This window comes from Uloborus diversus, chromosome 2 (assembly GCF_026930045.1).
Source record: "Uloborus diversus isolate 005 chromosome 2, Udiv.v.3.1, whole genome shotgun sequence".
NCBI classification, from domain to species: Eukaryota; Metazoa; Arthropoda; class Arachnida; order Araneae; family Uloboridae; genus Uloborus; species Uloborus diversus.
In genome coordinates, this window is record NC_072732.1 from 208,182,957 (window position 1) to 208,202,503 (window position 19,547).

The 19,547-nt window shown below is 34.8% G+C and overlaps 1 protein-coding gene across 1 annotated transcript in view; it reads left to right on the forward strand.

The window, feature by feature from the left end:
* Positions 1-19,547, forward strand: part of LOC129216779 (rho GTPase-activating protein 32-like) — a 250,038-nt gene that overhangs the window by 210,468 nt on the left and 20,023 nt on the right. The window contains 6 exon segments of the mRNA XM_054850994.1: positions 8,024-8,119; positions 11,271-11,393; positions 12,983-13,060; positions 14,172-14,259; positions 16,362-16,511; positions 19,340-19,442. Coding sequence (XP_054706969.1) covers positions 8,024-8,119; positions 11,271-11,393; positions 12,983-13,060; positions 14,172-14,259; positions 16,362-16,511; positions 19,340-19,442 — 638 coding nt within the window.

The following is a 19,547-nucleotide window of genomic DNA, read 5'->3' on the forward strand; positions in this document are numbered from 1 at the left end:
TACTTTAGTCGATTATTATTTTTTCCCCATGTTTTTCAATAACGGCAGTTTGTTCAAAACTTCGTTCAAAACAGACTTTGTCCAAAATTGTTCACACTTTGTTTAAAATAATCTGTAACTTCATTAAGTTTTATCATAAGTTCTATTAAAAACATAATACACTTCTGGGTTTTGGAAGGAATGACTGCATTTGCTTCATTTGTACTGATCTTATATTGTGTTCGCAATTTTTCAAACAGCAATATTGTGTAAATAACTGCATTTTCAAATTTATCAAAATCTTCCAATGATGCTCTGTTTGGGTACTGCAGTCGATTGTTTTTTTTTGTTTTTTTTTTTTTCATGTTTTGTTCATGAAATTAGAAGTTGTATGACACGTTTCAAAATAATCTGTAACTTCGTTAAGGTGAATCATAAGTTCAATTAAAAACGGAATATGCTTCAATGTTTCGAAATGATGTCTTCATTTAGGACGTTATATTATTCAGAATAATTGCAAAGCACAATGTTTTCAATTCCTCAAAGGATCTGTTTCAAGTTCTGCATTTTTTTTTCCCTAAATCAGCAGTAATTAGACCATTTTCAAAGTAATCCGTATCTTGATTAAGTTTTATTAAAAATTCTAACAATCAAACAGGATATACTTCATGATTTTGGAAGACATAACTGCATTTGCTTCATTTGGCGAGACAACAATATGACATCTTTGACGACTTTTTTTGTTTTTATAGAACCTTTATTCCTTCTTTTACGTTGCAGGTTATTTAAGACGGCAATTTCATACTTCTCTTGAAACTCTTAGGAAAGTTAAGGAGTGTTAAACATCAGAGGGATTCTTTGGAGTATGAATACTGTTAGGAGATTCTGCAAAATCCAGATGATGTGTCACTGTATCATTCTATTGAGTGATGCAGCCTGACTGTTATTAGTGATGATGTAGAGTTTCTATTGATGTAGGAGGCTAAGGCGGACAATAGTACTTGGAATGATTCTATCTGTGGATATTGTTCTCAGATCTCTATTTTTTTTTAGAAAGTTTTTTTAAAAATGGATGAAAGGCGTTGAATTAGGCCTTTTTTCGGTTTTGGAGGTTCCACCACGCCGTCCGGCCCCACCCATGGTTGTAGGGGGAATTTAGCCGTTTTGCCTTTTAACGGGCGTGGTTTTAGTTTGCGTGCAGGTTTTTTGTTCCTCCGTTCTATTATGAAGGTGTCCCACCAAAGTTCGTTGAAAAAAGATAAAGGTTCCATTTTCTCAGAAATACCTGAAAAGACAAAAACGTGTTACTGAAACTAATAAAGAAAACAAATTACACAGAGATTTTCGAAGTTTTTGTTCCAATCTGTCTAAAATCCTGTATGATATATCAAAGGCCGCATGATTTTTCTTAATCTTTGTTCCCTCTTGCTTATTGATACATTATCATTAAAGCTATTTTTCAAACAGAAGCAATAAGTTTTTAAAGTGTGACTAATTTCTTATTAAACTCAGAAAATGATGGATAATGAATAACATTACTTTAATTTTATCTTCAGTTTAAAAAAAATCTTGAATAGAAAGTATGGTTGACAGTATGAAAGTGGTGCTTAAAATCGATTATATGATTTACGATGGTTTCAAAATTATAATTTTATTCTGACAATATTAGAAAAAAATGGCAACGATTGAAAAAATGTTATGAAAATCTCTGTTATAAAAATCTTTCCTCTGATTTTTTTTCCCCATACACTCAACTTCTACGAAGTTTTAGCGTTACAGAGCCATAAAATCTTTTTTTTTTTTACGTTGTATTTAGTATAAATGTATAAATAACTAAAAAAAAGCAGATTTACTTACAATATTTATTTTTTTAACGCAAAAACTGACGTTTTTCAAAGAGCGAGTTCGAATTCCTCTTAACTAGATTCACATCGACTCAGAAGTGACGAATGCTAATAAATATTCTTTGTTGGGAGCAAGAGCATTGTTGAAAAGGATAACTTCAGATGGCAATATTTTCACTTTGCTGCATTGTTGAAAACAAAACACACGAGCGATGTTTATTATTGTTGAATTTCAACAATATCTTTAATGAACGCGGCCGACGTGGCGTCAGCTTTGGGTAAAGATACCAAAAAATTGCATATTTCGGTAGAACGGAGCAAATTGGAAAATTTGGGAAATGAATCGAGAATTTTGATGAACAATGGGAATTTAAGGGTCAAAAGCAAATCATTAATTTTTTTACGTTGATAATAACTTTTGTAATAAAGGACACAATTTTCCGAAATTATATAATTTTTGAAAAAAAAAAAAAAAAAAAGGCGCAAAACTGAGGAATCACCCGCGCTTGGTTCACTTAATAAATAAATTGAAACACAAACTAGAATAATATACCAGAAAACATGCTAGAAACATACTAGAACTGTACATAAACATACTAGATTTGACTCAAAAACATACTGAAACTATTCAAAAACATACTAGATTTGGCTCGTTATCGGAGCTTGGCAAATAAGGGGGCGATTTCTCATATTACACCCCCCCCCTTCCAAAACAAAAAAAATAAATAAAATAAACAACTTATTTTTACGTTAAGAAGTTTTACACGGAGTGGTCAGCGGGGCGTACCCCTTTTATTTCAAAAATGACAGCCATTTTACATTTAACATCCTGTTTTAGTTAAATTTGTTTCACGATGTTGCTTTGAAGTCCCAAGGGTCACAAACATCGGTAAAACACCGTCCATGTCTTAATACGGATGTATTCTGTGCCATGTTTTCGCTGGTGTTTTGCGGAGTTTCGGGAAGTCAGACGCAAAATTCAGTTCTGTTACGACACGATTGGTTTTACCCAACTTGAAGGTAATTCTATCTTAACAAACATTCACCAACAATTAACATAAAGTTGAAAAAATAAGGGGGAATATGTCCAGTTTTGGACCGATCTGTGGAATTATGACGTACTTTTCCGTTATAGGTAAAATAAAAAAAAAAAAAGAAATAGCTTCGACATTTTTGTTTCTTGACGATTATTTTCCGAATCGAATTCTGTGAATTGATGACATCTGGCTTTCTTCTACACTCGTGTTAAAAATTGAGGTAATGTTCAGATTTAGTCAATTATTTCAAGAATTAGTGGACCGATTTTAATAGAAATTTGGAATGTACATGCATTGATACCGTACGAACCAAATAAGCATCCAACGTTTGTAATACATACGCATGATCACGAACAAGACTCGTTGGAGTCGAATAATATAAAACAGCGGCTGCAAAAGTGAGCAAAAAAATAAGTTAGTAGGGGATTAGAATTTCCTTGAACAAGTATCCAGGCCGCGGAGCGTGATTCCAAGCTTGAAACGAGACGGTTTATGAACTCCTAGGGCACTCCACGGAGGGGAGGTTGCGAGTTGATAGTGCCCTCCCGAGAGAGTCCCAGATATGCTCTTTTAGATTGAAGTCTGGAGCTCTGCTTGGTCAATTGATCATGCGAACAACTTTCCCTTCCCTTCCAGAAATTTGCCGACCAGAAGAATTCTATGTAGTCTTACGTTGTTGTCATTAAAATGAACTCAGGACCAACAGCACACCTGAAAAGGCAAACATAGGGCTCCAAGATCCCCATATCTCATAGGTGTCACAGAGCCTCTTTCATTACCATTTTTTCAACTTTCCAAGACATAGATGGGTGTGGGACCATCCAACGTGATTCCTTCCCAGATCATCAAGCCTCCGCCACCATATTGTCAATTTCGCAGATATGTAGGGCAAGTAGCGGGTTCTTGATTTTCCCCATATTAACGTTTGACACGAATCGTTGACTAAGCTGAATCTGTGCTCGTCAGTGAAGAGAACAGTTGCTCATTGGTCCATGTTCCAATCTCTATGCTATCTGCACTATGCGAAATTCGTTTGTAACAGTGAGCGGGACGTTAACAGCAGGTCTTCTTGAAAATAACCCTCTCTCATGTCTGATACACATGTAATATAGTACCATCATCTAAAACCTTAAATACTTTCTCAATTCTTTCTTAGGGATCGCGGTGGCGCTGTAGTAGAAGCTGTGTCTTCTAAGTCGGAGGCCGTGGGTTCAATTCCCTCGTCGCCTTGGGTGTTCTTTCATTCTCTCATGTATTGTAATCTTTCATTTCTATTGTCCTGAGAATAAAACTTGAAAAAACGTTGTGGTTTAATGGAGGTATAAAGCTTATCCGCCGAGAACAGCTAAATACTTAATATGTGTTATCAAATGAAATCAATTCTTTCTTAGAATTTGACTTTGGTAGATCGATTAAAATTCTAAAAAGTAGTTTTCGTTCCTTCTGAACTATTTTAAAAATTATGCTCAGAAACAATTATAATTTTTCTACAGGCTATATAATTTGTTTACTTAAAATTTGACTTCGGTAGATCGGTTAAAATTCTAAAAAAGTATTTTTTGTTCCTTCTTAACTATTTTAAAAATTATGCTCAGAAACATTTATAATTTTGCTACATGCTATATAATTTGGTTACTTAAAATTTGACTTCGGTAGATCGGTGAAAATTCTAAAAAATAGTTTTTGTTCCTTCTTAACTATTTTAAAAAATATTCTCAGAAACATTTATAATTTTGCTACAGGCTTTATAATTTGGCTACTCTGTGGCCAAGATGTACCGTCAAAGTCAGAATTACTGCATCTCCAAAGCAATCCTTATGCACAAATCAATACAATTACTGAAATAAAAGTATAGTACTTCCTAAAAATAGTATTCAGTTTAATAAAACGTCAATGAGTATTATTCACTCTGAAGCTGGATTCTCATCAGATTTTGAGCCCTATCACATTTTTTCTCTTAGTATTTGCATTTGTGTTGTGAACACATATTTTCTTCTTTCCTTGTGAAACATCTTTAACTTTACCTATTTCTTTAAAATTTTTCCTGTTTTGTTTTCCCAGTCCTTTCATTCTGTCTTATGATTTAGATTCCTCATGACCCAATAGCGCTCCTCTATCTCCTAATAAGACAGAATCTAATAACAATCTGAGAAACACGAAATCCAACAGAGAAAGTACCACCAACTCGACGAAATAGGAAACTTATTTAATCTTGTAAAACACAAGTGGGGAGGCGTGTGCCCGACCTGTTAAGAAGATTAAAAAAGGAAATTGATTTCGACAATTTAACAATAAAACAATTTCCGCGTTCGCGCGATGGCGTCTTGACAGACCACAAATTAAATAGCGTCTTTACTTCATTCTGGTCCAGTTCCATGATGGGCGTCATCGTCGAATTTTCTGGCGATAAGACGTGGGTGTGACGCAATTTCTGTGACGTGAATTTCTCTTTATGTTCTCAATCTTCTTCTTTTCCAGTGCCCTTCCCTCTGGCATGGATTTCTTCTTAAGCATTGCGATGGCTTGAGCATAACTGGGTTGGCTTCATTGTTTATTGTAGGTAACCACCTTCACTAGTTTATGCTTGTAAAAGCTGCGAGGGCCGCGAACTTGCGATGGGATGACCTTCTCCAAGGTCATTTTTTCGCTGATCACTCCCTCTTTTATTTATTTGTTCTTATGTAAAGGCCCTTTTTAAGATCTATTAAAACTTCATTTTTTTTTTTTTTTGATTTACTAGTGGTACCCGCACGGCTTTGCCCGTAGTAAAAAATTAAAAGTTCATTTGATTCCCCTGTATATTTACAAATAATGGATGATGAACTTCTCGCCAATTTGCTATGTTCATTTGCTCGCCCATGGTCGCATGTGGTAGTTTGCTCATCCGCGTTATGCTAATTTGTTCGTCCACGTTATGATAATTTGGTCGGTTAAGTGTTCTTAAAAATTGGAATAGAAAAAGAAAAAAGTTGAATTTTCGAAAAATCGCTTTGAGGTGCACACTCCCATGTTACAAACTAATTCTGTGCCAAATTTCGTGAAAATCTGCCAAACGGTTTAGGCGCTATGCACGTCACGCAGAGACATCTGGACAAATATCCAGACAAACTTTGAGCTTTATTATTAGTGGAGATTTATTTTTTAATGAACCAAGATTGTTCATTTATTTCATTATCAGAGGCACTCCGAACCTAAAATTTTCGGAGAACGGAAGTTTTCAAGTAGCCGAATGGAATTCCAAATTTCGCCGATTGTTGTAAATTTTGCCGAATGAAACTCCAAATTTCACCGAATGGGGATAATTTTCCGGAATACAGTCAAGTTTGTCAGACAAAATTTTCCAAATAAGGAAATTTTTTTAGGAGGTCACAGCGACCTCCCGTTCTCTCCCATCGGGGCGCTCTTTGCACCGTAGTTTAGCGCTACCTTCGTTTGTTCGCTGTGTGATTACTAAATAGTGAGTCTCATCACCCTTTAAGTAAGAAAATGTATGCATATTTGTATATTATCTGTTTAAGAACGTCCAGGAGTTTTATGTCAAGCCATGTGTAAATAAATTAAAATTTTTGAAGGAACTCATTTAGCTCGGTCCCATATTTATGAACTGTGACTGAAGAAGCAATTAAGAAGGCAATTATCACTGTTTTGTAAATTTGGTGGTGAAAACAATTTTACATTTAAAGTTTTGATAGCAATTGGAAGAGCGTATTTTTTTGCATAAAAGGTTATTCGTTTTAAACTTCTAATTAGAATTAAAGTACGGGGGTAAGGGTGTTTTCAACTGGAGCTCTGAAGACTTTCATAAACTCAAATAACTAACAACCCTTTTTCTTTTGCAATATATATGTATATGTGTATATATATATGTATGTGTGTGTATATATATACATGTATGTGTGTATATATATACATGTATGTGTGTGTATATATATATATATGTGTGTGTGTATATATATATATATGTGTGTATATATATATATGTGTATACATATATATATATATGTATGTATGTATATATATATATATATATATATATATATATATATATATATATATATATATATATATATATATATATATATATATATTGAGGCACGAGACAGTACTAGACAGTACTAGTAACCCTAGTAACTAGTAAGTGCTGCTTTTCAGCATGATTTTGCAAAAAAAATTCAATGAAAGCCTACCCTACCTAGGAAGTTATCTTTAAACGCGTTTTACTCAAAACTTGAATGTCCACATATATCCATTTGCTTCTCACTGCCTCATGTGTGCCAATTTTTTTTTTCCATCATGAGTTTCATTTAAAATTAAAATTGTGTGTAGGCTTAACTGCATAGATAATTTGTTTTTTATAATTGCTTCTTGTATTATAGAATAACTTTAAAGTTCTTATTTGACATTTTAAACGAATCAAAAATCTAAAAGGAAAAGAATGAGATTCATGCAAAAACATCACTTTTAAAAATTAGAAACATAGTTAAGTCAACTTTTGATTTGTTATCCAGACCTTTATTTCTCACCTACTCTAAAGGACTCCTCTCTTACACATTGTGAGAATGATATTACTTTACAAGCTCAATCGTATTACAGCACTCAGAGGAATAGTGTGTTCGAATAATTCGACTGGCCAGTTTAATTGGAGTTCCAATAATCGGCGCTTTACTATTATGTCTTTTCTGCGACAACATTACGTCATTTCAGTAAAATTCTAGCAACATCACTAGCTGATTTATTTATGTTTTTTTTAAGTAAAACTCTCATCAAAATCAAGTCATTAGTAAACTCATCAAGTGGCTTTTGCCTAACTAATTTTGCTTTGACGGTAAACTAATCGTTGCCATCCAGAAAAAGAGAAATTAACCTCATTTTTGAAACCCTGAATTTAGTAAAGTAAGAAATAACAACGTCAAAAAACAAATTGCAGTTTGCTGCAGACACGTGTTTCGGCATCCCCTTTTCATCCATAAGCTCATTTCGTTTGCATTGAAAAAGGCGTTCCTTGTAACGCCGAAACACGTCTCTGCAGTAATCTGCAATTTGTGCTTTTTGACGTTGTTATTTCTTACTTTACTATTCAGCACAAAGGTACTTATTTATCTTGAATTTAGTGTTTCATATGTACTTATTTATGTGATAAGAATTCTGTTTCTTTCTTTTCAGGATGCAGTCCGCACAATGTTGACGCAGTATTTGGAACGATTTTCCCAGCTGGCTGGGAGTCTTATCAACTGTGGACCTGTTCTCAATTGGCTAGAGGTAGTTTTTCCACATAATTTTCGAAATTTGTTTTATCCGGTTCGTTTACTGATTTATTTGTCGAATTGATTTTGGTCACTGTCTATTTCTCACCCTTTGCTTTCAATTAAGCGAGATACTTCGATAATGTCCACCCGCAAGACCGAAACAGTTATTTAGAAATATATATATACTGATTGACCCAGTTCTTCAATGATGAATTTTCATTGGTGCAAAGTTTCACATTGTCAGATGGAGGGACGGTGGGGAAGACTTTCAATTGTAAATGTTTTTGACAACATTCGAAATTACACTAAAAAAAATGAGATCATCAGATTTTCTGTTCCCAGTTTTAAAAGTTGCCAAATAAAACTATCCAGATCGTACTTTGGCTGTCAGGGATACCAGTTCATCATCATCAAGGACTATCCTAAAAGCCTGTTCTGGCTTCTTGATTCAACCATCGTTTTCTGGTCCTCCCACGGTCTTGCTTGCCTTTTGGCCTGCAGTAAAAGATAGCTCAAGGAAATCCCCCTTATTTCATTCGCTGGATATGTCCTTTCTAAGCAATGCTGTATTCGTGAATTTTTTCCCCGTGAATTTTTGCCCCACAGAGACTTTTGATGATCTGTTAATACCTTCATTTCTTATTTTGTCCACAAGTGTGCAGCGCTTTAGGGATCGCAATTAGCTCATCTCAGCTGTCTGGATTCTGCTTCTATCTTAGGTACTCAGAGTCCAAGTAGTATCTTAGCCATGTAGTAAAGTCGGAACTGCCATGACCTTACAGAATTTTAGTCGTGTTTATTTTCATCTTTTTCCTTTCAGTGTGTACTTTTCAGAGTGCAAACATGTTGGAATTTATGTTTTATGTCGATACTAGTTATGCTAGCTTACTAGTAACTATACTAATAGTAGATTGAAAAGCGATAGCTTTGTGCAAGGTAAATTAGATAAAAATGGAGCAACATTTAAAAGCACAAAAAGGGTAAAATGTTTTTATAACGCAGACATGTTTCGGAGGCAATAGCCACCTTCCTCAGTGCAAAATGAACAAATGGATGAATCAAGGTCGGGGGAGAGTTTAAATGCGTAACCGGAAAAACATCGACCAATCAGCTATCAGCGAGTGCTGAGGCAAAATATGACGTACTCTAACATGTAAGATTGAATAAGATTGGAGAAAAATGCGGAACAGCAAAAGACTCATTGCAAAAATTATTTAAGTTTTTATGAATGTAAAAGGATTCCAGAAAATCTAATTCACCTACTGTTGTAGGTCTGCAAATGATCTTGGCCTCCGAAAAGACAAAATTTGAGGGATAAAATTGAGGAAGGAGGCTATTGCCTCCGAAACATGTCTGCGTTTTTAAAAACGTTTTATCTTCTTTGTGCTTTTAAACGTTGCTCCATTTTTATCTAATTTATACTAATAGTAGCTAATTCGTTTTAAAAGTTAATTGCCAATCATATTAGCAAAATTCTGAATGCCCCTAAGAACCTACAACCTAGAAAGTCGTCCATAGTTTGGCTCTTGCGTCATAAAAACCAATGCATCCAGCCAGCTATGTTTTATTTCTGTAAACAGAGAAAAATTTGTTGATGCTGCTCTCTACCTTCCCTCGGCAGCATAAATACGAAATGACCAATCAGCTTTATTGATACCATCCCTGTTTGTTTGGCTGCAACAATACTGTTGAAATTTCATGTTTCGCCAATGCTTGCATTGCATAGCTCGAGGCACATAAAGAAAAGCACATGAAAATGCGATAATTGTGCAAATTTGACGAATCAAGTTTTTTCTATTTTGGCATTGTTAAATGCGTTGATGAGTCTACCTGTTGTTTACAGTGGCTGTTTTAAGAAACAAGTATGAAAAAACATTTTTTCCAAATAAATTAGAAGCATGAGCGATACTGGTTTTGTAACCATCAACTATTTGCTCGCATGCGATAAAATTACACGTTACTTGTCAACTACGTGAGGAAAATTTCCAAGTACGGTTAACTTTTTGTACGCAAACGAAAAACATTTAAACTGAGTATTGGATTTAAATAAATAGGATAGACATAAGAGAGGACAGAAGCTGTGGAAAAAGTAGTTAATAGATTTTTTTAAAATGATTCATCCTGTGTGTATGTTTCCGTCTTTTCTTTTGCCAGTTTTACATGTTCATAAAATGTTAGGAAAACAAACCAGACAGATTTTCCATCTCCATTTAAGTACTTTCCCCATTATAGAGCGCCACTCGCAATTGGCGACCTAGTTTGGCGTGGAACGAAGAATGCCATATGTCTAATCTGTACCAAATGTTTCAAAACTGTATGCAACGTTTCACTAACTATTTGTAGTTTCATTTTGTCTTATTCTTGTTTTTTGTCCTTTCTGCAGTGGGAGTTGCCACAACGTGGAACTTGCTAAATTGGCGGGGAAAATTCCCCTGCTGAAATAGCTGTTGCCATTTGTCGCTCCTCATAATTTAATTTCATTCTTTTGTGAAGCTTAACTTGGTTTTTAATTTGACGGCATGTTTTATATATTAATGTCTTAATTTAATAACTCGGTGGAATTCACAATCTTAATGCAACTTTTGGCCTGGTTTGATGGCTTGTTGTTTAAAAATTAAATTTTAAATTGCATCAATATTGATTTTATCAACGTTTCATAAGCTTCGTTTGAACTAGTTTGGCGAAAGTTTTGAAAATGCCTCAAGTGTTCCACGGAATTAAAATTCATCCCTTTCTGTTTCATATTTAAAAAAAAAGTATCTACTGTAGTGCTAACAATTGGTATATTGCAATTGACGATGTGGTTTGGTGCATCTTTGTAAAGTGAGGTGAGCAAAACGCTTCCCGCCAAACTTCCAAGTAGTTAGTGGTGGGTTTAGGTTTTAGCAGAAGTGGGTTTGATGATAGAGGAGGGCAGGGAGGATGGTAGTTTGGCAGATATTTGGTAGGCGAACTAGATATCATAACTTTTTAAGGCTGAGGGTTTTGGGGTTATGGATGATTGTGTTCTTTTTTGCGATTAAGAATTTATAGTTTTTCTTGGCGGGGAAATTTTTACAATAAGTTTTTTTTTTTTAATTTGGATGCATATTTTACTTTAATTTGGAAACATAATTCTTCAACTGAAATAAATTATTTTATTTCAATTTAACATTCTTTTGCAGTTGGACAACAGAGGTAATCGCTTGATTGTAACTGACGAAGCAGCAATCAATACTCCGGCAGTTGCAGCAGCGTATGTGATTAAAAGATATGCCTCCCAAGCTACGGATGAAATTTCCCTAGAAGTAAGTGATATTTGTAGATTTTGTGAATGTTTTCTTGATCGTGCTGTGTTTAATAGTTAGAATCGCTAAAAAAAGTTTTGAAATTATATAGTGTTAAAATATATTTGCATGAGTTATTCTTATTTACAGTTAATTTGAAACATTTCTTAAAATAAGGCATCCGCCTTTAAACTAACATTGAAGCTATTAGGGAAATTTTTCCTTTGCAAATGTAAACAAAGGGAAAAAATAATACGGAATTATAGACGCATATAGGATTACTATAAAGCTACACAGGAAAGGGTGACCAAAATAAAATATTTATTGCCACAAAATTTGAGGATCGCGCCAAATATCGAAATATCCTAATTTTCACTTCCTGCCGCAATATTTACAAATATTATTTTCATCCCGAATAGATAGCATTCATCCCGAATTATCTCGAAAAATACTAATGCTTCAACTGAGTGAATAGTTAATTTTATACAGTTCTTCAGCAAGTGTTGATAAAATATAGCTTGGTGACACAGCTAAAGACTTTGAAGAATATATAAATCGCCAAAAAAAAAATCAATTAAAAGTGCACCGACCTTTATAAGAATTTTTTTTAAAGGAAAAAGTTTTTCTAACATTCAAAAGTCATTTTGAAACTTGATTCTTTGTAATGTTGATTTTAATTCAGAAATTTCTAAAACAAGTTTCGAAAATTTAGTCAGCCGATGTGTGATTAATTTATGGTTCAACACTGACCTTTTTAGTGTCAAATTGAGTGATGACCTTGGTTATGTTGACTTTAATGGCATCGATAGATTGCAGCTTATTTGTATAGACCCGTGACGTGACTTCGGGAAACCATCATACAAGACATAATACAGCTGGGCCAAATTGCGCGAACTTTGTGGTAAAGTCACATCACCTCTGCAAAAGATCACCAATCCCTCAAATCGTTCATGCAGAATGTGCGCACTGGCATCCGCTGTGTGGTTGTTATCGTTCTTCAACGCTCCATTTCGACAGTGTGGCACCAACTTCTCAATCAAAAAGGATGGCACAATGATGCCTCCGGCCCAAAATCCGCACCAAACACTAACTCTTTTTGGATTCACTGTCACCTGATGAACCTCATGTCGTTTAGAGTTATCCCATATACGGCTGTGAACAGCTACTGCATCCGCCGTAAAGTGGGTGAAAGGGGCTCAACGCTTGCACAAACGAACACTTATTTTGGTATTAAAGTTTTATCATTTAGACGTGCTTCTCAATTGTGTAACTTGCCATGGTGGTTTGGCATGAGTGACTGAATACTAAACAGCAGGATGATGTTCCCAAAATAATATACCCTCCCCTAGCCACCAACATCTACCCGCACCAACTGAATGACCCTTTAGAAAGTCGATGTTGATGTACGGAAAAGTATCCTCGTGTAGTTTTGAACGGAACTTCTTCTTTTAAATATTTATAAAAAATTCAATTTACTGATAGTTTATGAGAAGCTGTTTTAAAAAACGGGAACCAGGATAACATTAACCAATGTGGTACTAAGTCACCCCGAATGATTGTCATGCCTTTTTCAGTCATATCGGCTGACGGAGATTTGTCTTTCTTTGCAGGTAGGGGACATCATTTCTGTGATAGATATGCCTCCTCCTGAAGAGTCTTCTTGGTGGAGGGGCAAGAAAGGTTTCCAGGTAAAAAAATACTTCAATCTGTTTTCTTTTTCTTTTGACAAAAAATATGAAATTGATCTTCAATAACATTCAGGAGACTCCCGAATATTGATGCCTTCTCACGAAATCCCTAAAAGTCCTGAATTGTAGAATAAAGTAGCGTCACGTCCGCCATCTTGGGGGTTAAACGATGTTTTCTTCCTATGCCTGCTGTAGAGACAGGGCGTGATTAAGATATCGAGGGGCCCTAGGCCAAATACTTTTTTGGGACCCCCTGTATTCAAACTTGATAACTTTATCCGTTGGCTGAAACAATTTTAGCCATGGATTAAAGTAACTTCAGCCATTTGGGGGCTCCTAAATATCGGGAGCCCTAGGCCAGGGCCTAGTTGGCCTATTCAGTAATCAGGCCCTATGTGGAGAAGTAGCGTGTTTTGCTTCTTGTTTGGTGTTTCTTATTAACTCTATGTTAATCCACAATCAAGAAACACCAGAATCAAGAAGGAAAACACGCTACTTCATTATATTTTCTAGGAAGAAAGCGGCATTTAGCCCCCAGATAGCGGACGCGTCGCTACTTAACCTGCGATATAGGGCTTTAGAACTTCCTAATGAAATAAAGATATCCCGAATTTTCACCAAATCAACGACATTTCCCCCCAAAAAAACGGATTTTTAGTGATCAGAATTTCGGGGAAAATCCCTGCGGTAAAACGATCACGATCGCAAAACCAAAACTTTTTTTTTAAATAATTTCGTGAAAAAATCTGATAAAAGGTTTCCAAACTTCCTAAATTGCTTGAAATGATTTTTTTTTTTTTTTTTTGGAAGTATTAGTTTTATTTTGAAGCATTTTTTTTTTTTTTAATTTCAAAAAAATGGTATTAGTAATTTTAATTTTGAAACTTCGGGTCTTGTACAAACTCTATTTAAGAAAACCCAATCCATGATTAAAATATATATTTTACACTTAAACGTTTAATTTATTAATACTAAGTCTCCCAAATTTCACGCATATTATTTTTTTTCACTTTTAAAATTTACTGTGTAGGTCCTTTTTTTTTGAAATCTTATTTCCAATTTATGTTGTATAACAATTTAGCTGAAAAATTTTTGCCTCTTTTCTATTTAGGTTGGATTTTTCCCTTGCGAATGTGTAGAAATTATTGGTGATAAAGTACCTCAGTCCATAAAAATCCCCAAATCTCCCTCAAAACCTGGTAAGTGTGTTTACTTTTCCAAAACTATTTTCTATGAGTTTTTAACCACAATGGCAGAAAGATCTTTTGATGAAACATCAATCGGCTGTTCGTAAAACATATATATTAAATGTAGGAATAATTTTCAATATTTTGGTCGATTTTTTAGCTGGCGGCGCAGAATCAAATATAGGCAAATCAACTGGCCAACATTGAAGTATGGCAAAAATTGCTGAAGTATTTCGGCATTGTTTAATTGAAAAAAAAAAAAAAAAAAAAGAGAGAGAGAGAAAGAAAGATGTGGTGACTTCATATGAAGTTTTCATGAGTTTTACGAATCATTTGTCAATTAATCCGGCCCGATAATGGAAAAGTACCAGTTGTCACTACAGTTTATATAATATGTTCAACTTTAGCATTTGGGTATGATTTTAGAGTACGGAGTTCATATATAATATCAAGTTAAAAGAATAACTAATTGGGCTGTCTTCATGAAACTTTCCATCCTTAAAGTACGTTATCATCTATCGAACTTTGTTGTTTCATAAAAATTTGAAATGTAAAATCCGATTTCAGTAATTTAAGATACAGTGGCCGGCTTTTATATGATTCACGTTTGCTAAAAACAGTTTTGATTCCATAAAGCGGCTGATTCAGTAAAACGGCTAATTCGATAAAGCTGGATTTTATTCTGTTTTTGAGAATTTGATTCATTAAAACGGTTGATTCCATTAACCACTGATTCAATTAACCGGTGTCCACTGTAGTACACTTTTAATGAATTAAACGGTAGCCTGAAAAATCGTCTGGTTTTTTCGATTTCGGAGTTATATGAGACTAAAAGCAAATAAAAATTTGAGTCTAGTCTGTATCAAGTGCTAGGGCAGAAAATTTTACTTTAACATGTACTTGTTGTAGCTTCAATGTCAGCTCATGAATTGAAGATCGCGTTATCTTTCTACGAAACTAAAAGATTTTTCTTCAGGAACAAAATAGTTAAAACCTCTAGTAAAGAACTTTGAATTCATTGGAGTTGTCTCCAAACATATAGGGGTGAAGTCAAGAAATGTTTTGTAGCTATCGGGGTTTCTTGAATGGATCCGAAGAAATCTCATCACGAATTCTTATAACGCAATTGAAGGGCTCGGGGCAGGGACGTGATAAGCCACACCTTTGAAAAAATGAGTTTTTTTTTTTTTTTTTTTGTTATAAATGCTGCTTTGATAATTGAAATAAACGTGACAATAGATTATGTCATTGTCAGAAAAAAGTATCTAGTTTTAGTATTGCGGAATGGTAAAATGTATAATCTCTATGAAAAATAGTAGAATTTTTCAAAAGTTGGAAAACCGGAAAAAAAAAAAAAAACTCATGGGGCATATCGCATTCTTGCCCCGACCCTTCAATTCACAGAAATCGACTGCCTTTTCATCCACAAGCTCACTTCTTTTGCATTGAAAAAGGGGCTCCTTGCAACCACTAAACACGTACCTTTGGGTGGTTCAATAATACATGTAAAAAAACGTTTTTAATCGGTAACGGGACACCCCTTAATATTTGTAGTCTCGTGGATAGTAATATACTGGAAGAATTTTCGCTTCATATTTCAACTAAAAAAGGGTGCTCAACCCCCTACCAAACTTCATAAGTTTCGGGGGGTTGGAGTTAAAAAAAATACGTACATTGAACTGAAAAAACAATCCTCCATATTATAATATACACGAGTAATATGCATATAGGTTGCAATAAAATAATTATTTACAAAAAAAAAAAAAAAAAAAAAACAGCTGGGGAAATGAAATGTTTCTAAATTTGTGGCATTTTCTATGCTACGGATAATATTAAATTAAGGGGGTCATTAAGCAACCTCTTAAAATTTGAGTAAGAAGCTAAAAACTTTTAGAGCATAATACTATTATTAAGTCTAAAAAAAAGGGGGGGAGGGGTCCTGGACTCTAGCTGAAAAAAAATTTTCTTTGAAGCACCCTAACATACCTGCAGTTTCCTGTCAAATTTGCTCCGATTAAAGTTGTTTAATTTTCTTTTACTTGACCATCATAAATCCATTTATGTTTACTTATTAAATTGCATGATGTTGATGCAGTTGTTTTTGCTCTTTGAAGTGCTGAGGAAGCATGGGAAGTTGATAGCATTTTTCAGATCATTCCTTCTCTCCCGGCCCTCAAGACGGAAGCTCAAGCAGAGTGGTATTCTCAAAGAGAGAGTGTTCGGCTGTGATCTGGGAGAACACCTCATGAATACTGGACGAGACAGTAAGTGATCTAATCATAACTGAAAGTTTATTGGAAGAGTCATTTTTTACGAAACTATACACGATGAACACAAATCATTGACGCGACTTCAAGAAATTATATTTCCGAAACTACTGCATGTACTGTCCGTTCTCGAAAGCAAAGACTAGCACTCAAGACAGATTCTATTTCAAAAAGGGGCGATAGGTTGAGGATGGGCACTTTCTGCTCGCAGTTGCTATTTCTGTCTTTTTCGACGCTACATTGGAAGAACTGCTGAACACGTTATTTTGCACCTTTTACTTTCGGGTTTCCCTCCCTTATTTTGATAAAATCAGAGCAGACCTAACGCATGCGCAAATCGGCGCTAGGTCTCGGCTAAGGAAAACAAACAATACAGTGCAACCTCGATTTTTCGTATTCCGTCGGACTAGTGATAAAAAACGTGCCTAACGGGAAAACGTAAAATCGGGGACTAGGATGAAAATCTAATCATATTGCTTTAAAAGTGACTTATCTATGGACTAATGAAGAAATTATGTGATCTTTACTTAAAAAAAAAAAAAAACACTACTTCATTTATAGTTTGTTGCGAGAATTGCTTTTCTTTTCTTTTCTTTCTTTCTTTTTTTTTTTTCTTTTTTTGCAAATTTATTTCTTAGTTTGTATTTACAATAAAAATTGTTTTAGAGCGTTTTATGCTTTAACCATAAAAACAAAAGATGAATAAAATACAAGAACCTTTTTCAAACAGCTAAGAAACAAACTTATCTCGAAAAAAAAAAAAAAAAAGACTCGGAAGAAAAGTTTACGTGAGTCTTATAAAAGGAAGATATAGTGATCTGTTTTCGAAAAACATTTTAAGCGGATTTTTCGAAAATGGCTAACTTAAAATGCAGAATATTTTAACATTACCAGTACAGTAATTTTCACGGACCAGCAGAAAATGGCGTTGGAAGCGGGATAACATATGAAACGGACCATGTGAAATCGGGACATTACTCTATTACTATAAGTGATACATGAATTTAAAGAGAAATGTAAGTTGTTTCCCCAGTAAAGTTAATTACACGCAAATGTGAAATGTATGAGCACATTGTACAAATTGTTCAATTACAGATGCTCAATATTGGCGCCATTTGCTGCATGACAGCATCAAATCTGTAATCCTGTTCGATGTTCGTCGCACATTTTGAAGCATCATCCTGACGATGGTTCGCAACGCTGAACGAATGCGTTTTTGAAGTTTTTGTATTGTTTTCAGCAATGGTGAACATTGTCAAAAACAATGAACATTGTTTTTGACGTAACCCACAAAAAAAAAAAAAAAATAATCACAAGGCGAATTTAAAAAACTGGATTGCATAGTAGATGTTTGTCGTGTTGCAAAAAGACTCACACAGAACATTTGTACACGAAAAAACGTGATACATTTCTTTTACATTTATCTACCGCTAGTAATATGTGCCGCTCGCCTTGTCTAGTGACCAGAGGAGTCTGATTACGATGAGGCGGTCCCGGGTTCGAATCTCAGATCGGGCATGGACGTACTTTCTCTCTCTTGTCCTTTCTTTGTGCGAATGTGCTTAATGGTTGCCTACCCTATAAACGGGTCCTTATGGCATGTGTGTTCTGTGGAAGTCGGACTTCACACCGAATTACGGTACAGTTGGAAAAGGGAAGAAACGCATCCCAAATTGCCAGTCCAGCTGGCACAAGATAACAACTATTAGTAATATGTCCAGTAGTTCCGAAAGTATGATTATTGAAAATCGGGTCCGCAATTTGCTCACCCTGTATCCTAAAAGTTAGCCGAAAGGGCAAAAGTAATCTTCGTCTTGTCACTATTAAAGCCCTGAATAGTAGAATAATTAGCGACACGTGCGCCATCTTGAGGCTAAACGATGCTTTCTTTGAATGTCTATTTTGGTGAAGTAGCGTGTTTTGCTTCTTGTTCGTGGTTTTTATGCAAATCCACAATTACAGAAGCACCACAATCAATAAGCAAAACACTCTGCTTCTTTATAGCAGGCATAGGAAGGAAGCGGCAAGTAGCCCCAAGATGGCGGACGCGACGCTACTTAATCTATGATCTAGGGCTTTAGTTGCTACGATACAGCAAATGTTAGATAACTGAAAGTTTGTTGAAGGAATAAGCTTCCTCTTGCTGTAATAACACAGTAAGTGTTGGATTACAAAGAGTTTTAAAGCACAATAACGTTTCAGTTACAATTAGATTTAAACATTTTTTTTTCAACTGAAAGTTAGTTTAAAAAGTTGTTGTCCTCTTGTTATGGTTCGATAAGTGCTAGATAAGTGAAAATTTGTTGAAAGAGTAACCACCATCCTGTTATGAGACAGTTAAGCAGTGGAACGTTTGTTGAAAGAGTAATCTTTCTTCTTGTCGTTGTGCGACAGTATGGGCTAGATATCTAAAAGCTTGTACTCGCAGTAGTTTACATAAAGTGTAATCGCCATCTTGCTGTTATGCGACTGTAAGTACTAGACAGCTAAAAATGTTTGTTGAAGAGTTGCTTTTGTTCTTACGCGACAATAAATGTTAGGCAACTGAAAGTTCGTTGAAGGAGTAGTTTGTTCTAAGAATAATCGTCCTTTTATTGTCACAAGACAGTAATTGCTAGTTCACTAAAAGTGTGTTCAAAACGTCCTCCTGCTTGTACGATATAGCAAATGCTTGATAACTGAAATTTTGTTTAAGGAGGAATCCTCATCTTGTTTTTTGGACAAAGTAAGTGCTAGATAACTGGCAGTTTAAAAACATGATAACATCTCAGTGTGCTACACAATCTTTGACATAATTTGATAATTTTTCTTTCCTCTTCTTACAGTTCCCCTGGTGTTGAAATGTTGTACAGAGTTTATTGAACAGCATGGTATTGTTGATGGAATCTACAGGCTGTCTGGAGTTACTTCAAACATACAAAAACTCAGGTATGTTTCAAATTAGTTATTTTTAGTATAAGTTCTTTAGTTTAAGGTTCATAATATAAAGATCATTAAAATTACTCTATTCACTAAAAGTACTCTTTCTCGCTC